Below are 19,008 nucleotides of genomic sequence, written 5' to 3'. Positions count from 1 at the left end.
TGTGAAATGGCTGCAGAGTAGATTGAAAAGATGTCATTTTATCAGGCGCAGCAGAAAGTTCTAACTAGTCCGTTGTGATTTATACTATGACTGTACTCTATGCAAATTAGCGGACATGATAAAACAATTGATGTCATGACGAAACAGACACTTCCTAAACGACTCAAATTTGCCTGTGTTAGAGAATTCACACGATAGCTGGAAAGAAAGAGGGGGTCCATACCAAGATAACCTTGTCTGTACTGAATTACACTGTGTTCCAAATTATTATGCAAATAATATTTTCTCATATTTTCAAAAATTACATATATGAATTGCAGTCATTGTAATTTTCCAGTCATCAACTATTAGAGTACAATTGAAAGGTTTTTGAACAAACCGCCTATGAGAACAGTAAATAAAAAACAAAAACAAAAAATAAAAACAAAACAGAAAATGCACTCAAAATGCATGTTCTAAATTATTATGCACAGCAGAGTTTTCAACCTTTTTATTTTTATAATGAACAAAAAAAATGGTCATTTGTGAAATTATAAGCATTAGCAAGTTATTACAAACTGAAATCAAACAGTTTTCAAGTCAAAACTTTATTCTAGGTGATGTTACATTTGCACTTAGGACCCCTTGTTCGAAAGGAGCTTCTGAACTCTCTTGTCCATTGAATTTGTCAGGTTTTGGATGGTTTCTGCTTCAATTGTTTTGCATGAGGACTCCATGAGACAGTCGTTTCGTGCTGGTAGCACTTTTTCAAGCTCAACATGCTTGAAAAATGATGTTGAGCTTGAAAAAGTGCTACTAGCACGAAACGGCTGTCGCTCTCCTCTTCCAGGCGTGCCTCCTCCCGTATTGTATTTTACATGGATGTTTGAAATAAAGGTTTAAAATATTTTTGTACTCTTCTAACGGTGAGTGCCCAGCTTGTTCTATTTTCTGGACTGTATATGGACTTTTTTTTACTTGCTGTGAGCACCACCAGTGAAGTATATGGAATTTACCCCTGACCTTCCATAGCATAGTTTGTATGCATGCAGTAGTGCCACCTCATCCTTTACATTTTTATTGTTTGGTAATTTTCTGTATAGTGGTAATAATTTTCCCCAGTATAGCAGTACACACATAGCAGTTTCACAACTATACATATATTTACAATTTTTTTTTTTCTTGTATTCCTGATCTGTTAAAGGGATCCTATCTTTTAAACACAATTTTTTTTCTCCCTAACCTGTTGGAATAGCCTTAAGAAAGGCTATTCGTCTCCTACCTTTCCTTTTCTTCTCCACACCGCCGTTCACCTGCAATCGCGGTTTTTCTCAGTATGCAAATGACTCTCTTGCAACACTGGGGGTAGGCCCCAGCGCTGAAACAGCACTGGGTGTGTCACCAATGCTGCCAGAGAACTCTCCAGCGCCGCCTCTATCTTCTTCTGTGACGAGGTCTTCACTGTGTCTTCTTTTTGCGTCGTCTTTTTACTTCTAGGCCTCGGGCCCAGGGCAAGCTGACTGCGCATGCCTGCTGGCCACGAAAAAATGGCCGCTTACACCACTGTGGAAGCGGACATTTTTCTTGTGGCCCTGGGCATGCGCAGTCGGCTTGCCCTAGGCCTAGAAGTAAGAAGACGCCGCCGGAAGAAGATGCGGTGAAGACCTGGTCGCAGAAGAAGATGGCAGCGGCGCTGGAGAGTTTTCTGGCAGCATTGGGGACGCCCCCAGTGCTATTTGAGCACTGGGGCCTGCCCCCAGTGCTGTGAGAGAGCTCATTTGCATACCGAGAAAAACCGGGATTGCAGGCGAATCACAGTGCTCGTCCATAGACGAGTATTATCAGGAGGGGAGGGGGCGTTCCTCCCTGCTCACACAACACAGCGCGATAGGCGCTGCTGTGGAGAAGGACGTACCAGACTGACTGTCAGGAACGCCCTTCTGACTGTAAAGAGCTACAGTATCGGGACCGATAGCTCTTTACCCAGGGCACAGATTAGGAAAGCCAACAGTGTGCTGAATTCAGCGCCCTGTCGGCTTTCCAGCAGTATATAGAGCTGCCTGTGCCCCGGACCATGAAAGGTCCTCTTTAAGGCTATTAAGGCTATGTTAGGGAGAAAAAATTGTGTTTAAAAGATAGGATCCATTTAAGACCATATCAGTGCAGCTGGAAGTGCAGCCCTGAATTCTGAAATGACTGAATGTGACTGTATGTCAGGATATGGGGGCCCCGCTCTTAATTTTGCCAAGGGCCACACTTAGTCTAAAATCGGCCTTGACTAAAGGAGCCTGCGCCCTAGTAGTTATTGATTTCTGTCCTTGTTTTACAGGGATTGCTTTTCTCTGCAGTGCATTTCACCTCTGCATGAACAGACAACCCTGTGTGATATGGTATGAATGGGAGAAGAAGTCTCACACTGGATCTCAATAAGCAGCAGCTGAGCATTGTGTCCTCAGGGAAGTCTCCCAGCTGTCCTCATCATACTGAATCCCCATTCAGGGTGGAGCATTTATGAGGACTGTCTCAAAGCTACATGAGAAGCATAAAAGGCTTTACTGTTAGCAGCGCCTCCCACCCCAGTACTGAGGTTAGGAGATTGGAGCATGTGCTGACACAGTCTGATCCTAATTAGTCCCCATGTGACCCTGCTGTAGTGGAATGCTGGGAAGAAGTGACAATGCATAGCTTAGATGTGCAGATTTTTATGCCATTCATTGTCTGTGGAAATCAGGGTTTGAGTTAGATTTCCATAGTTATTTCTAACTGATTCCTGCTACACAGTTATCTCCTCCAAAACACTGACCTTGTAATGATGGCATGTTAGATTTGTGATTTACAAGTTATTCGCTTAGTTTCAGTAAATTTCAAAAACCATCTCAGAGTTGAATGTCAGTGAATGAAAAAAATGCTGTTCAGGGCAGAATATTCTTGGTAGTAGCAGAAACTCTGTATGGATGACTATATCAGGGAGAATAATCACCTTTTATAATGGAAAGTCACTCATTAATAAGCAGTTTATAATTAATGGAACCTCCCTTTATTTTCCGCTTTCATGGTGAAGAACTACCGTATTTTTCGGACTATAAGACGCACCCAGGTTTTAGAGGAGAAAAATAGGGAAAAAAATTTCAGGCAAAAAATGGTAAAATATTTAATATATGGGAGTTGTAGTTTTGGAACAGCTGCAAGGCCACATTGACAGTTGACCCTGCAGCTGTACGGGGATGTATAGGGCGTTTTTTTTGTGGGGCCCGGTGTACTTTTTAGATATACCATTTTGGGAAATGTTTATTGCTTAGATCACCTTTTATTTAATTCAGAGGCAAAACAGAGAGAAAAACCCGGCAGTTTAGCACTTTTGATTTTGACGTTCACTGTACATAAAAATATTAGTAGACTGGGCATTTTCAGACACAGGGATACCTAATGTGTATGTTTCACAGTAATGTTATACTTTTATATGTATTCTAGGGAAAGGAGGTGAACTTTTATTTATTTTATTTTTTATTATATTTTTTTAAGTGGTTTTTTTAAAAAATTTTTTTTTAACTATTTTAATATCCCCCGCCTAGGGGGCTTGAACCTGCAATCATTTGATTGCAAGTCCCATAGACGGCAATACAAGTGTATTGCCGTCTATGGGAGATTCTATACATTACTATCGCGGAGGGTCATAGACCAGCCGCGATAGTAATATATATCTATGACAAGCCTCGGAGCCTTCATTAGGCTCCCAGCTGTCATCGGAACAGGTCGGCTCCTGCGGCCTCGCCGTGCAGGAGCCGGCCTGCATCACTAAAGGTATGGGGCCGGTGGGGGGGGGGCTAACTGACTGCCGGGACCTGTGGAGGAGGAGTGGATTTGCAGCATGGCCGCGCTACTGCCACCGCTGGTTTTCTTCAGCTGCAGTAGCGCGGCAATCTGCAGGCCCCGGCAGCTAAGACAGTCCCCGGCATCTGCTGTAATAGACCGGCGGATGCCGGGGAGTGTCTTAGCTGCCGGGGCCTGCAGATTGCCGCGCTACTGCCGCTGAAGAAAACCAGCGGTGGCAGTAGCGCGGCAATCTGCAGGCCCCGGCAGCTAAGACACTCCCCGGCATCCGCCGGTCTATTACAGCAGATGCCGGGGACTGTCTTAGCTGCCGGGGCCTGCAGATTGCCGCGCTACTGCCGCTGAAGAAAACCAGCGGTGGCAGTAGCGCGGCCATGCTGCAAACCCACATTCAGACTATAAGACGCACCCTCATTTTCCTCCGAAATTTGGCGGAAAAAAAGTGTGTCTTATAGTCCGAAAAATACGGTATAACTACTATATCTGCCTTAACTAGTTTTACAAGGCGGCTCACAGCGTTAATGTTGGGTGAAAAGCGGTGGTCAAGTCCTGAAAGTCACTAAGCCTTATGGGAAAGGCAAGAGAATATGCTTTCCAGCTTGTTCCCTAATCGATCTACATCTAGATTGTCTTCAGTCAGACATTTTCCCCTCACTTATCCCCAGCATATCTTATGGGAAATGCTCGTATGTATCTGGTAATTAGATAAGTGAAGAATCTGGTGCTATTCCGCTGTCTAAATCGGTTATGCAGAAAATGTTGAACTCCAAAAAAGATTTCCTATCTTGTGTTTTTAAGCCTATGCTGCCTGAACTGAGGTGGGAGATATCCAAGTTGGGTGATAGGACCTCTCATATAGAGACTAAAATGGCGAAATATTGTGGAACGCATAATGATGTTATTGATGCTCGTTCCTTGAGGATGTGGTTATGAAACTCTCAGCATAAAATCTCGGACCTCAAAGATAATAATGTTCATCTGCTTGGTATCCCAGAATGAGTCTAGAACACAGATCTAGGGGCCTACTTTCAAAAGCTTCTGAAACTGATCTTACCAGATGCTGAATCTGAACTTTTCAGTGGTCTCTATACAGAGTACCAAAGCTGAAATATCTTGGTCCCGACATACCTCGTGATAATTATCCTCGTGGTAATGATCCATTTCTATACTAAAGTGTCTCTTGGTATATTCACAGTTTGTTTAAGGAGGCCTTCCTGGAATGTCTGCGCAATGATTCTACCATGCCAAGAAGTTTTCGGGGGTCTCTATATACGTAGATTTATCACGATCTACATTTCCCAAATGATGGTAGTTCATCGCTCCAGCCAAATTTCTCCAAGAACATGATATAGCCTAGAAATCGGGCATTCCAGTTTGGCTGCTCATCATTAGTGATGGTACTACTCACACCTGCCATGATCCACGCCATATGAATGAGTTACTTCGCAAGCGGAATTTGCCTAATCCACTGATGGTTTCTCCATCTCTGAGCAATCCTTCTGCTTTTGCATAAGTGAGCCCCCCCCCCCCCCCCCCAACGTTGCCTTCTCCTGCCCCACATATCTGTTGTATTATGTTGCCACCCAGATGCTGGCTCTTAGGCCTTAGTTTCACAGTTATACTAAGTTCACGTTATGTTTTGCTTTTTGTATGATGCACAATACTGGCATATGTTATAGCTACTGTACTCTTTCATGAAGGGGGTTAAGTTCTTCGTCCTTAATATGAGAGGGTTAAACTGCTCATTTAAGAGGAGCTTGATGTGGAGAGAATTGTTGTTTCTATACCTTGTGAAAGGAGATTTGTTTCAGGGTTAATCATCCTCCGTTCCCATATATTGTTCACTTGAATGCATTGTGTGCAGGAGTTTGAATAACGGTAAAATCTTTGGTAACTTTGGTCGTACATGCAATGGAGACGGACACACACACACGTTAGATATATTATTTTAAAATGCTCCCTAAATGATTAACAGTTCACCATTGTATACTTTGTATGCTCCAAATAAGTCCCAACTCAGATTTGTGAAAAAGCTACTGAAAGTGGTTGTACCATCTGCCAGTTATCTTGTTGTGTGGAGGTTTTAATGCCTGTCTTCTCTGATATAGATAACTTCTCATACTAGATCTGACTGCGTGGACATGCGGTCTCTTCTTTTGGAAGAGTCACTATATGTTATATGGCGCTATCTCCATTCTAATGAGAGGGATCTTATCTCTTATTCTAGGTTAGATTATTTCATTGCAAACGCACCATACCTACCATCTTTCATTGAGGATACTATAGGCGATAGTATACTATGGGCTGATCATATCCCAACTTCGCCCCTCTTGCCGTGGCACTTATTTTTATCCTGTATTAAATATGCTGCCTCCTCATCGGAGGTTATATTGCATTTGGATATATGTTTTTCAACTGAATGATGATGGGGGAAGTTAATGATGGCACTTTTTGGAAGGCCCATAAGGTTTACATCGAAAAAAAAGTGAAGGGATGCCAAGATATCGGCATTGTTAGTTAAAAAACCCCAAAAAACAAAAACTAGAGCTCCTCAACAAGGCTTCCCTTTCTGTACTCTTAACAAGCCAGTTGTTCAACACCAGAACCCATCTGAGATCCAACTTGTTAGGGAGCGTTCACACTACCGTCGGTGTCCGACATGTAGTGTCCGCTCAAAATCTGTCACGAACACTAGGAACGGACACTAGCTGTGTCCGTGACACCTGTCATTCACTTGAATGGGCATCGGGTGCGTTCTGAGGAGTTCATACATACCACATATGTATATATTTATAGGGGCGGGTGTTAAAGAATCGCCATAATCGCAGAAATGCGCCATCCCATTTTGTGCATGCAAATTAAATAGGACTTTACATAAAAATGTTATTTTCCATCCCCCTATAAAAATTTTAGCAAGCTATACGTTCATCTCTAGTGATAATCGTTATTACTATTATTTTAGCGTATTTTACTGTAGAAAGCTCAGGTATAGACAGGACAGGGAATGGGTGAAATGTAAACTTTATTTGCGACTTTGTGTATATGTTGTGTAAGTGTTTGGTGCGACTTTTTTTTTTGGCGTTGTGACCTGGACAATGGTAAATGTCTGGGTCACAGCGCCAATAAACTTCCGGTTATGTTCAGGGGGTATAACATAAGAATACCCCACTAGTAAAGCTCAGGGGGGAATTACATTATACCTGTATGTGACAATCAGAGACAACTGTATAGTATGCTCGCTGATTGGCAGAAGAAGGGTTAATAGGGACAGAAGAGTCCCTGGCACCCCCCTCCTGGTGTCACATACAAGTTACATACAGAGTCAGATTGTTTCTCTGTCCCTCTCTGTCTGCTGGGCTGCTCCTGCCCCTCTCCCTTTCCTGTTACAGTTAGCAAATTACTTACATAGACGGGGGGGGGGGGCACTTTAGAGCTCTATATCTTTGGACTGCATCAACATATCTTAATGCTTTCAATTGCATTTTAAAGAGGATAATCTCAGAATCTCATCTTTAAAATAACAAGAGCTTGATGATTGAACTTACAGTTTTTGAGCGATTCACTGTTGAAACGCTGTCGGGAATTGAGATCTGTAGTTGGATCTCAATGACAAATAGCATTTTCAACAGTGAATCACTCCAAAACTGTATGTTCAATCATCAAGTTCCTGGTATAATTTTACAGATGAGATTCTCTTCTTTAAAATGCATTTTTAAGCATCAAGATATGTTGATGCATTCCAGAGATATCGGCATTAGTAGGGAGGACGTAGTAACTACGTCCTCTGCTACTGAAGTGCCACCTTGGGAGCACGTATAGCTACATGCTTGGCAGCGAAAGGGTTAATGTTAATATCCCTTTGTGTGGCAAGTGGACAGTTTTACCTTATTTATTTAGGGATTGATCCAACGTTCCCCACTGCTTTGATTTTGGAATGACATATTACTAAACTACTCAATACCGTGAAACATGACTTAGATAGGATATGCCGTTTGACACTCTCATGGGTGGCACAATTTTGTGTACATAATTATACAACCTTTTACAGACTGTGTCCCTCTACAAGAAGTAATTATACATCTGTCTATCGACTGTGTATCTAAATGATATAACTTGCCTCTGCCCGTGACTTCGTCTACGTGTTGTTGGCGTTGATGATCCGCCTATATTCAGCAAATTGCTGCCTTCGATGGTTTGCCTGCTTCACAGGCACAGCACAAGGAACAAGTTCAACAGCAGGCCAGCTTGACAGCTGCCGAAACGTCGGAGCAGGCGGATCATCAGCGCAAACAACACACTCATTATATGGTGTCCCAGTGAGCTGCTGAGATGCCGGAACAATAACAGTTGTTCCAGCATCTCAGCAACTCTCTGCGATGCGATATAATGAGCATGTTGTTGGCGTTGATGATCCCCCTTCAGCTCCACTTGAGGAGAACTCTGTTAACTTCTGGCTACCTTCATAGCTCTTGTTGTTTTAGAATTTTGCAACAAATTAGATTTTCTTTTTCCCGGCCTGTTTAAAAGTAGCAAACTGCCAGTTTGGATTAAAGGTGTTTACCCATCCAGTGTGTCAATACTGCTTGGAGCAGATCAGATATGGACTGAGGGTTAGCTGAGAACCTGAGATAAGCTTTTGCAAGAGCAGTGTAATATAGTATGTGAAACTAAATCGAAAACAGTTGTGAAGCAATGTTATTTACCGGGATAAAAAGTAGCCTATGTTTTAATCATGGTTACAATCTATGTATTTGCCAAATTTCATCCAAATCCGTTCAGCCATTTTTGTGTGATTGAGGAATAAACACACAAACATCCAAACGCGCAAACTTTCACATTTATAATATTAGTAGGATAAGATAGGATTGCATACCCTTCTGTTGACTCTGCCCCCATATGATGCTATTACCGTACTTAGTCTCCGAATGACTTTGCCTCTTTTATTGTATGAGTGATTTGTGTATCCTGCACTCTTCTTCTCTTGGAAAATCTATCTTTTTATTACTTTCCTCCAGATTTTATTTTCCAACATGGAGGACATTCTGCAGGTTCACAATGACTTCCTGGTAACTCTGGAGAGTCGGCTTCAGCCGGAACCTCAAGCACAACATGAGCTGGGAAACGTATTTCTGCAGTTTGTGAGTATTAAGTATTTTGCTACTTATCTGCCTATTTATTTGTTGCATTCTGTTACTGTTCTTTCTGGCCTGCTCACCACATTATTAACACAAGGTTAAAGGTAATGCAGATGTGAAGCCATGGTTATTATTTATCTTGACATGAATGGTTAACTGCAGCTTATCTGAATCCTCACTGCATACCTATTGCTCTCAACTTTCAAAGGACAGAAAGAGGGACAAAATATGCAGTGCGCATAGCGCACTGTGGCAAATTTTAGCTCCTCCCACTACTAAATTTACCCTGACCATTCCGATCTATTTCTCTTTGTGCTCCCCACACAATAACCCTAATATTATATGCTGTGGGCATTATAATGTTCTCTTCAAATTGACCCAACAATATAAATTCTCTCTCCTGGTGCACCCACAGTTTAATGTCCCTCTCCAGCTGCCCCAATTTAAACTGGAGGGGAATATTAAACTGGGGGCAACTAGTCCCATCCATCTGTCCCCAGTATAATGTTCTTCTTCATTTGCCCCTAGTTTAATGTCTCACTACTGACCTGACTAGAATGGAGGTACTGCAGGTAGGTTCATGGTCTCTTTGTGTTCTGTAGTTATTGTAGGTAGGTTGATGGTCTCGGTACTTTTTTTTTTTTTTTTGTATATCACATTTTATTTAATTTTACAACATTATACATTACAATATAAACTGCAAAATGGATAGAGAAACACATCCACAAGTGCTATTACAGGTACAGTGGATATACAAGAGAGCGAAAATTACTAAAGTGTATCACTACAAAATCACGTTTAAGTCCTACACCTCAACTCTAAAGCTACATATGATGATAGAGAATTCTACTGAGGGCCAGGGAAAGGAGAGGGAATATGCAGTCAAAGGGGGAAGGGACAGGAGAAGGGAGGAGAAATAACAAAAGAGTTGGGGTGGGGGGTATTTGAGTTAAAAATGAAGAGAAGGAAAATTAGACATAGAATAGAAAACAGAAAAGAAAATAGAAGAAAGCAGAAGAATTAAGAGGAAAGTTGTAGAAACAGTGTGCGTACCAGACAAAAAGAACCAAAGGTATCAAATACTGGTGCAGCAGAGAATTCAGGGCCCAGAAAGATATATTTCCCAACTCATTAGAGTTGGTCAGTGAAGACTGACTATTTTCTGTAGGCAAGCCAAGGAGACCAGATCTTCAGGAATTTTTGGTGTTTATTAGTAGAACAGCTTAAGAGTTCCTCGAATCTAACAAACAGATCGACTTTCCGTAAAAACTGGGACAATTGAGGAATGGAAGTTTGGAGCCAATATATCGGAATAAGAGACTTTGCTATTTCTATAAGGTGATTGGTTAGGCTGGGTTTTGATAAATTAACTCCAGCAGGAGGCAGTGAGTGGCAGATCATAGTAGCAGAAGATTAATCCTCTGCCCAGTAACCTTCTGAATCGTGGACTCCACCTCTCACCAATAGGGCGAGATTTCTGCACAATTCCACCAGATATGTTTTGGAGTTCCCGTTTCATGGTCTCTGTACTTTCTGTACAAATCGGCATAGGGTCTATGTCAAACAATAATCCCCGCACAGCACGTAGGTAGCAGCCCACCAAGGTCCAGATCACAACAGCATACAGGCGACAGTCCTTCAGGGGCCCGAACCCTCCAGTACACAGGCAACACCCCAGGGACCAGCACCAGCAACCCCTCCATACACACAGGCAGCACCCTAGGAACCCCCAATTACATGAAGGTAGTACAGCAGGGACCCGCACACCACACGGCAGCCCCCCCGTGGACCCTCTACCATATGCACACTGGTGCAAGTCCCCAAGAGACCACCACCAGTACCCCCTCGCACAGAGATAGCACCCCAGGGACTCCCAAACATGCACAGAAGTGGCAGCACCCTAAGACCACCTCCAGAACCCACTCTTACACAAGCAATACCCCAGGAACCCCCCCTTCCCACACACATACACACACACATAATTAATACCCTAGGCATCCCATACAGATACATACAGCAGCCCCCCAGGGACCCGAATCCCACAAGTCCCTGCCCCCAATACATACCAGCAGCACCCCAATACGCCCTGACCCCCCCCCCCCCCCCAGACACTGATGAGTTGATTCTGGGACATACCTTCCACCGGCCGGGACCCTGGGACATGACCCTGAATCTGATACTGTCCCATAGAAACCGGAACGGTTGGGAGGTATGCACATATAGAGTTGGCAGGCCAAATCACAGACTCCGACATTCTTAACAGCCCAACTTCTCATAAATGGATGATGGGAGCAATTAAGATCCTCTAATTCACAAAAAAGCTAGTGATTGAATTCCTATAATAGTAAATGTGTGATAAGCTTATGTACCTAATATTAAGTGATCAATTGTATAATAATTTTAAATCCTTTCATTTTGAAGCCAGTGTTTTTTTCTAACTCTGACTCCTCATTCCTGGTTGTTTTCCCTGCTGGATCTGTGTTTGTCTTGACTGTATCTCACTTCCTGACTCTGTAAATTGCCAATATGCTGCAGCATTATTGATGTGAACTAAATGGTGAAATCCCCATTTTCAACCCTAAGAATCTGAAAAAATAAACTGACTGACATGAGTATTGCATCTCTTTTCCAACTTGACAATTGATGTTACCGGATGCCCCAGCCCCAGTGGTCATCTTTATTTTATTAATGCTGATGGTGCTGTGCTGTTCTTAAAAGGGGGTGTGAATGGGAAGAGTTTGGGCCCCACGCTGCTACGTCTCTGTCTGCTTCTTGTGAAGAAAGAGCTGAAGCTTCTTTAGAGCTGGCTACATGGTCTTCACTTCATAAGTTGTGTTTTTTTAGGCATTATAGGCTGCAGTTGCCATCCAATGATGGATTAGCTTTTGCTTTGTAGCCTCTGATTACTTGCTTAGCCACTTCAGTACCAGGCCAACTTCTCTTGTTCAGGACCAGGCAGATTTTGTTTTGTTTTTTTCGTATGTGAGGTTTTGAGGGCTAAACGATTTTAATCAATTGGGTTATTCAATTAATTTTTGCATCTTTTTGGTGGCACATAAAGCTTTATTTTTAGAGATGAGTGAACACTGTCCTATCAAACACATGTTCGATCGGATATCACGCTGTTCGCCATGTTCGAATCGAACACCACGTGTTAAAGTGCGCCAAAACTCGATTCCCCTCCCACCTTCCCTGGCGCTTTTTTGGCTCCAATAACAGCGCAGGGAAGGTGAGACAGGAAGTACGACAACAGGGACATTGAAAAAAAATACTAAAAACCCATTGGCTGCTGAAAACATGTGACCTCTGATTCAGAAGAACAGCGACGCCCAGCTTCGTGTCATTCTGAGCTTACACTTGGTCACAGACGGAGGTCTGCGGCCGTAGAGTTAGGAATTAGATTCTGGTAGGCAGGGATAGGATAGGAAGAAGAAGAAAACCAACATCTCTTTTAAGAGATACATTCCGGTGTCTTGTCAGTGTCCATCACAGTAACGTGGCATTGACAGGCTCAATCTGCGCAACACAGCTTTCCACAGTGTGGAGGATCCTGAATGGAATACACTGAAAGTGTATTCCCATATACACTCTATACCCCAAATCCACGTGCCAACAGTGTGCACCCCCACCCCGAAACTAACTTGAAAACACTGTGTGTAATTCCCCTAACAAAAACATTGGGGCTACATACACCCTCCATTTGTTGCTATTGGCATATAGTGCCAGGGTCTGACTGGTAGTTGAAAAAAGATATTGGGGCCTTCATATCACCCTCAAATCTTGCTATTGGCATATAGTGCCAGGGTCTGACTGGTAATTGAATAAGGATATTGGGGCCTTCATACCACCCTTAAATCTTGCTATTGGCATATAGTGCCAGGGTCTGACTGGTAGTTGAAAAAACATATTGGGGCCTTCATACCACCCTCAATTCCTGCTATTGGCATATAGTGCCAGGGGCTGACTGGTAATTGAAAAAAGATATTGGGGCTTTCATTCCACCCTCAATTCTTGCTATTGGCAGATAGTGCCAGGGTCTGACTGGTAATTGAAAAAAGATATTGGGGTCTTCATACCACCCTTAAATCTTGCTATTGGCATATAGTGCCAGGGTCTGACTGGTAATTGAAAAAAGATATTGGGGCCTTCATACAACCCTCAATTCCTGCTATTGGCATATAGTGCCAGGGTCTGACTGGTAATTGAAAAAAGATATTGGGGCTTTCATACCACCCTCAATTCCTGCTATTGGCATATAGTGCCAGGGTCTGACTGGTAATTGAAAAAAGATATTGGGGCCTTCATACCACCCTCAAATCTTGCTATTGGCATATAGTGCCAGTTTCTGACTGTTAATTCCCAAAATATATTGGGGCCTTCATACAACCCTCAATTGTTGCTATATGCATATAGTGCCAGTTTTGGAGTGTTAATTCCCCAAATATATTGGGGCCTGCATCCCAACCTTAATTTATTGGTATTGGCATATACACCCAGGTTCTGAGTGTGTTTAAGCAAGGAAAGCGTATTAAAATGCGCAAGGCTCCCGGAAAGGGACGTGGGCAAGGTCGGGGGAATGCTTCTGGGGAGCAAATTAGCGGTGAAGCCACAGGGCATCCCGTGCCTACTCCTGTGGGGCAGCAAGCATTGCGTCGCTCCACAGTGCCAGGGTTGCTTGCCACATTAACTAGGCTGCAGGGTACAAACCTTACTAGGCCCGAGAACCAGGAACAGGTCTTGCAATGGCTGTCGGATAACGCTTACAGCACATTGTCCACCAGCCAGTCAGCCTCTACCTCCTCTCCTCCTCCTACCAAAAACAGTCTTGTCCTCCTTTCTCCCAAAATTCCCAATCTTCCCAGAACAATAACCCCAACTTTCCCAGCTCCCCGGATCTGTTCTCCGCTCTTTTCACTGTCCCTCAACCTGCCCCTCCATTTCGCAATTCCACTGAGCTAACAGACGAGTATCTGTGTCCAGATGCTCAAACACTGGAGCCTCCTCCATCTCCGGTCGATTTGGTGGCAGATGACCAGCAACCCACCCTCATCGACGACGATGAGACACAGTTGCCGTCAGGGCAGGCAGTTGACATGAGCGTTGTGCAGGAGGAGGAGGTGAGACAGGAGTTGGAAGAGGAGGTGGTGGATGACGAGGACACTGACCCGACCTGGACAGGGGGGATGTCAAGCGGGGAAAGTAGTGTGGATGTTGAGGCAGGTGCAGCACCAAAAAGGGTAGCTAGAGGCAGAGGCAGAGGTCAGCAGCTTAGGCGAAGCCAGGCCACACCCAGAATCTCCCAAGATGTTCCAGTTTGTACCCATCCCCAAAAAACTCCCACCTCGAGGACATGTTTCTCGAAGGTGTGGAGTTTTTTCAAGGAATGCGCCGAGGACAGATATAGAGTTGTCTGCACAATTTGCCTCTCGAAATTGAGTAGGGGCTCTGAGAAGAGCAACCTGTCCACCACTTCAATGTGCCGTCATTTGGAATCCAAGCACTGGAATCAGTGGCAGACAGCAAGGGCAGGACAAACGTCGCCCGCCGTTCACGCCACTGCCTCTGCCTCTGCCACTGCTCACAGTGCTGGCGATGCACTCCAGAGGACGAGCCAGGACACCACTTCATCTGCCTCCGCCACTTTGTTGACTTCTCCCTCATCCTCCCCTGTTCCTGTCTTATCTCCTTCTCCTGCACCATCAAAGGCCCCATCAGGTGCTACTTTACAACAACCCACCATCTCTCAGACATTGGAGCGGCGGCAGAAATCCACCGCTAACCACCCACACGCTCAAGCCTTGAACACCAACATCGCTAAACTGCTGGCCCAGGAGATGTTGGCGTTCCGGCTTGTTGAAACTCCCACCTTCCTGGACCTGATGGCAACTGCGGCACCTCGCTATGCCGTCCCTAGCCGTCACTACTTCTCCCGGTGTGCTGTCCCCGCCTTGTACCAGCATGTGTCACTCAACATCAGGCGGGCCCTTAGTTCCGCACTTTGCACAAAGATCCACTTGACCACCGACGCGTGGACAAGTGCATGCGGACAGGGACGCTACATTTCACTGACGGCACACTGGGTGAATGTAGTTGAGGCTGGGACTGCTTCCCAAACTGGCCCGGTGTACCTCGTCTCCCCGCCTAACATTTCTGGCAGGGACACGGGAAGAACACCCTCCTCCTCCTCCTCCACTGCCACCTCCTCCGCTGTTAGATTGACCCCAGCTACGAGTTGGAAACGTTGCAGCACTGGCGTTGGTAGATGTCAGCAGGCCATGCTGAAGCTCATCAGCTTGGGGGACAGACAGCACACTGCCTCCAAGGTGAGGGATTCCCTCCTCGATGAGACGGCAATATGGTTTGAGCCGCTGCACCTGGGCCCAGGCATGGTCGTTTGTGATAACGGCCGGAACCTGGTAGCAGCTCTGGAGCTTGCCGGACTCCAACATGTTCCATGCCTGGCCCACGTCTTCAACCTAGTGGTGCAACGTTTCTTAAAGAGCTACCCAAATGTTCCGGAGCTACTAGTGAAAGTGCGGCGCATGTGCGCCCACTTTCGCAAGTCAATAGTAGCCGCTGCTAGCTTAAAATCACTCCAGCAACGCCTGCATGTGCCACAGCACCGGCTTTTGTGCGACATCCCCACACGCTGGAACTCAACGTTTCAGATGTTGAGTAGAGTGGTTGAGCAGCAGAGACCTTTGATGGAATACCAGCTACAAAACCCTAGGGTGCCACAAAGTCAGCTGCCTCAGTTTCTCATCCATGAGTGGCCATGGATGAGAGACCTTTGTGACATCCTACGGGTGTTTGAGGAGTCCACAAGGAAGGTGAGCTCTGAAGATGCGATGGTGAGCCTTACAATCCCGCTCTTGTGTGTGCTGAGAGAATCCCTCATTGACATCAGGGATAACTAAGATCACACAGAGGAGTCAGGGATAGCATCCGATCCGTCACAGCTGGAGAGTAGGTCCACACATCTGTCCGCTTCATTGCGTTTAATGGAGGAGGAGGAGGAGGAAGAAGAGTTGTCCGATGATGTGATGGTGATACAGGAGGCTTCCGGGCAACTTCGAATCGTCCCATTGTTGCAGCGCGGATGGGTAGAAAGGGAGGATGAGGAGGAAATGGAGATTGAACTTTCCGGTGGGGCCAGAGGAGTCATGCCAACTAACACTGTGGCAGACATGGCTGAGTTCATGTTGGGGTGCTTTACAACTGACAAGCGTATTGTCAAAATCATGGAGGACAACCAGTACTGGATCTTTGCTATCCTTGACCCCCAGTATAAAAACAACATCTCCTCTTTTATTCCGGTAGAGGTGAGGGCCAATCGCATCAATGCTTGCCACAAGCAATTGGTGCAGAATATGATGGAGAGGTTTCCAGCATGTGACGTTGGCGTCAGGGAGGGCAGTTCCTCCAGTAGGCGACCAAGTGCTCACCGGTCCACACAAACAAGGGGCACACTGTCTAAGGTCTGGGACACCTTGATGGCACCCCCTCGCCAAAGTGCCGCCACTAAGGGTCCTAGTGTCACCAGGCATGAGAAGTATAGGCGCATGTTGCGGGAATACCTTTCCGACCACAGCCCTGTCCTCTCCGATCCCTCTGCGCCCTACACGTATTGGGTGTCGAAGTTGGACCTGTGGCTTGAACTTGCCCTATATGCCTTGGAGGTGCTGTCCTGTCCTGCCGCCAGTGTCCTATCTGAGAGGGTGTTCAGTGCAGCCGGTGGCATCATCACTGACAAGCACACCCGTCTGTCAGCTGAAAGTGCCGACCGGCTCACTTTGATAAAAATGAACCACCACTGGATAGAGCCTTCATTTTCGTGCCCACCTGTGTAAAGCACCCCAACATGAAACTCCATGTCTGTACTCAACCTCTCCAATTCCTCCGCATCCTCAGGGTGCATTCACACTATGGAACGCCAGTGTGTATCACAGCCGTACACGCCGGCGCTACAGCAGGGCTGCCGAACACTTCCCATTCATTTTTATGGGAGCCGGCATGCGAGCGCTCCCCATAGAAATGAATGGAAAAAAGCAGTCCATTCATTTCTATGGGGAGTGCTCGCATGCCGGCTCCCATAGAAATGAATGGGAAGTGTTCGGCAGCCCTGCTGTAGCGCCGGCGTGTACGGCTGTGATACACGCTTGCGTTCCGTAGTGTGAATGCACCCTCATACTCATCCACCATAAGCGTTGCACAATTCTGCTACTACTAGGCTCCCTCCACCCTGATTTCCAACAACTCTGCTGGTTAGAGGCTCCCTCCATCCTGATTTGCCGACCGGCTCACTTTGATAAAAATGAACCACCACTGGATAGAGCCTTCATTTTCATGCCCACGTGTGTAAAGCACCCCAACATGAAACTCCATGTCTGTGCTCAACCTCTCCAATTCCTCCGCATCCTCATACTCATCCACCATAAGCGTTGCACAATTCTGCTCCTACTAGGCTCCCTCCACCCTGATTTCCCTAAACTCTGCGGGTTAGAAGCTCCCTCCACCCTGATTTCCCTAAACTTTGCTGGTTAGAGGCTCCCTCCACCCTGATTTCCCAAAACTCTGCTGGTTAGAGGCTCCCTCAACCATGAATTTCCAACAACTCTGCTGGTTAGAGGCTCCCTCCGCCCTGATTTCCCAAAACTCGGCTGGTTAGAGGTTCCTTCCACCATGAATTTCCCAAAACTGTGCTGGTTAGAGGCCCCCTCCACCATGAATTTCCAAAAACTCTGCTGGTTACAGGCTCCCTCCACCCTGATTTCACAAAACTCTGCTGGTTGGAGGCTCCCTCCACCATGAATTTCCCAATACTCGGCTGGTTAGAGGCCCCCTCCACCATGAATTTCCCACAACTCTGCTGGTTAGAGGCTCCCTCCAGCCTGATTTCCCAAAACTCTGCTGGTTAGAGGCTCCCTCCACCCTGTTTTCCTAAAACTCGGCTGGTTAGAGGCTCCCTCCACCATGAATTTCCCACAAATCTGCTTGTTAGAGGCTCCCTCCACCCTGATTTCCCAAAACTCGGCTGGTTAGAGGCTCCCTCCACCATGAATTTCCCAATACTCGGCTGGTTAGAGGCCCCCTCCACCATGAATTTCCCACAACTCTGCTGGTTAGAGGCTCCTTCCACCATGAATTTCCCAAAACTCTGCTGGTTACAAGCTCTTTCCACCATGAATTTCCCAAAACTGTGCTGGTTAGAGGCTCCCTCCAGCCTGATTTCCCAAAACTGTGCTGGTTAGAGGCTCCCTCCACCATGAATTTCCCACAACTCTGCTGGTTAGAGGCTCAATCCACCCTGATTTTCAAAATCAATGCTGGTGCCAACCTCAACTCACTACAAGGACTAAATTCACTGCTGGTGCAAGGCTCTCCTCACTCCAAGTACCCAATACAATGCTGGTGACAGGCTCTCCTCACTCCAAGGGCCAAATACACATGTTTCAAGGTGTTTTTCCACTGTCTGAGAGGTGGTATTGAGTGTGTAAAATGTGTAGTTGTTAGGCTGTGATAGTGGGGTAATAGAGGGTCTTGGGTGTGTTAGATGCCCCCAGACATGCTTCCCCTGCTGTTCCAGTTGTATTCCATAGGTGTTGGCATCATTTCCTGTGGTGTCATAGTGGACTTGGTGACCCTCCAGAGACGGATTTGGGTTTCCTCACCACCTCACCTCACCACTCCCCTCCCGTGTCCGTGCTGGCCAGTACGCCATGCTTATGAAGATCAGTAATAAACCGTCCCTGCCTTCTCTAGAAGAGCTCTGGCTGCAAGGATGTACCGGTACATTCTTACAGACCTAGATGACCATTATTATTCTGGACAATCCCTTTTAATGTTTTTCTTAGCACCCATAACCGCAGCCATGCGAGGAAACCACCATTCCCCGGACCGGAAACCTGAGGAGAGAAAAAGGTTCACACCCCCTCCACACCTCAGTTGAGGTTTCCCGTATTCTGTTTGGGAAGTGCCTGTGAGAGCGGATCATGTAACTAAAATAGTCATTTACCACATTAACAATGTATAGAGTGTATTTTATTTTATATAAACACCAAAG

The 19,008-nt window shown here is 45.7% G+C and overlaps 1 protein-coding gene across 1 annotated transcript in view; it reads left to right on the top strand.

The window, feature by feature from the left end:
- PREX1 (phosphatidylinositol-3,4,5-trisphosphate dependent Rac exchange factor 1) overlaps positions 1-19,008 on the top strand; it is a 314,753-nt gene that overhangs the window by 58,714 nt on the left and 237,031 nt on the right. Inside the window, exon 3 of the mRNA XM_075276753.1 lies at positions 8,826-8,948. Within this exon, the coding sequence (XP_075132854.1) occupies positions 8,826-8,948 (123 nt within the window). The remainder of the gene's footprint in view (positions 1-8,825; positions 8,949-19,008) is intronic.

This window comes from Leptodactylus fuscus, chromosome 6 (genome assembly GCF_031893055.1).
Source record: "Leptodactylus fuscus isolate aLepFus1 chromosome 6, aLepFus1.hap2, whole genome shotgun sequence".
In the NCBI taxonomy this organism is placed as follows: Eukaryota; Metazoa; Chordata; class Amphibia; order Anura; family Leptodactylidae; genus Leptodactylus; species Leptodactylus fuscus.
This window is presented reverse-complemented; position numbering and strand designations above follow the sequence as displayed.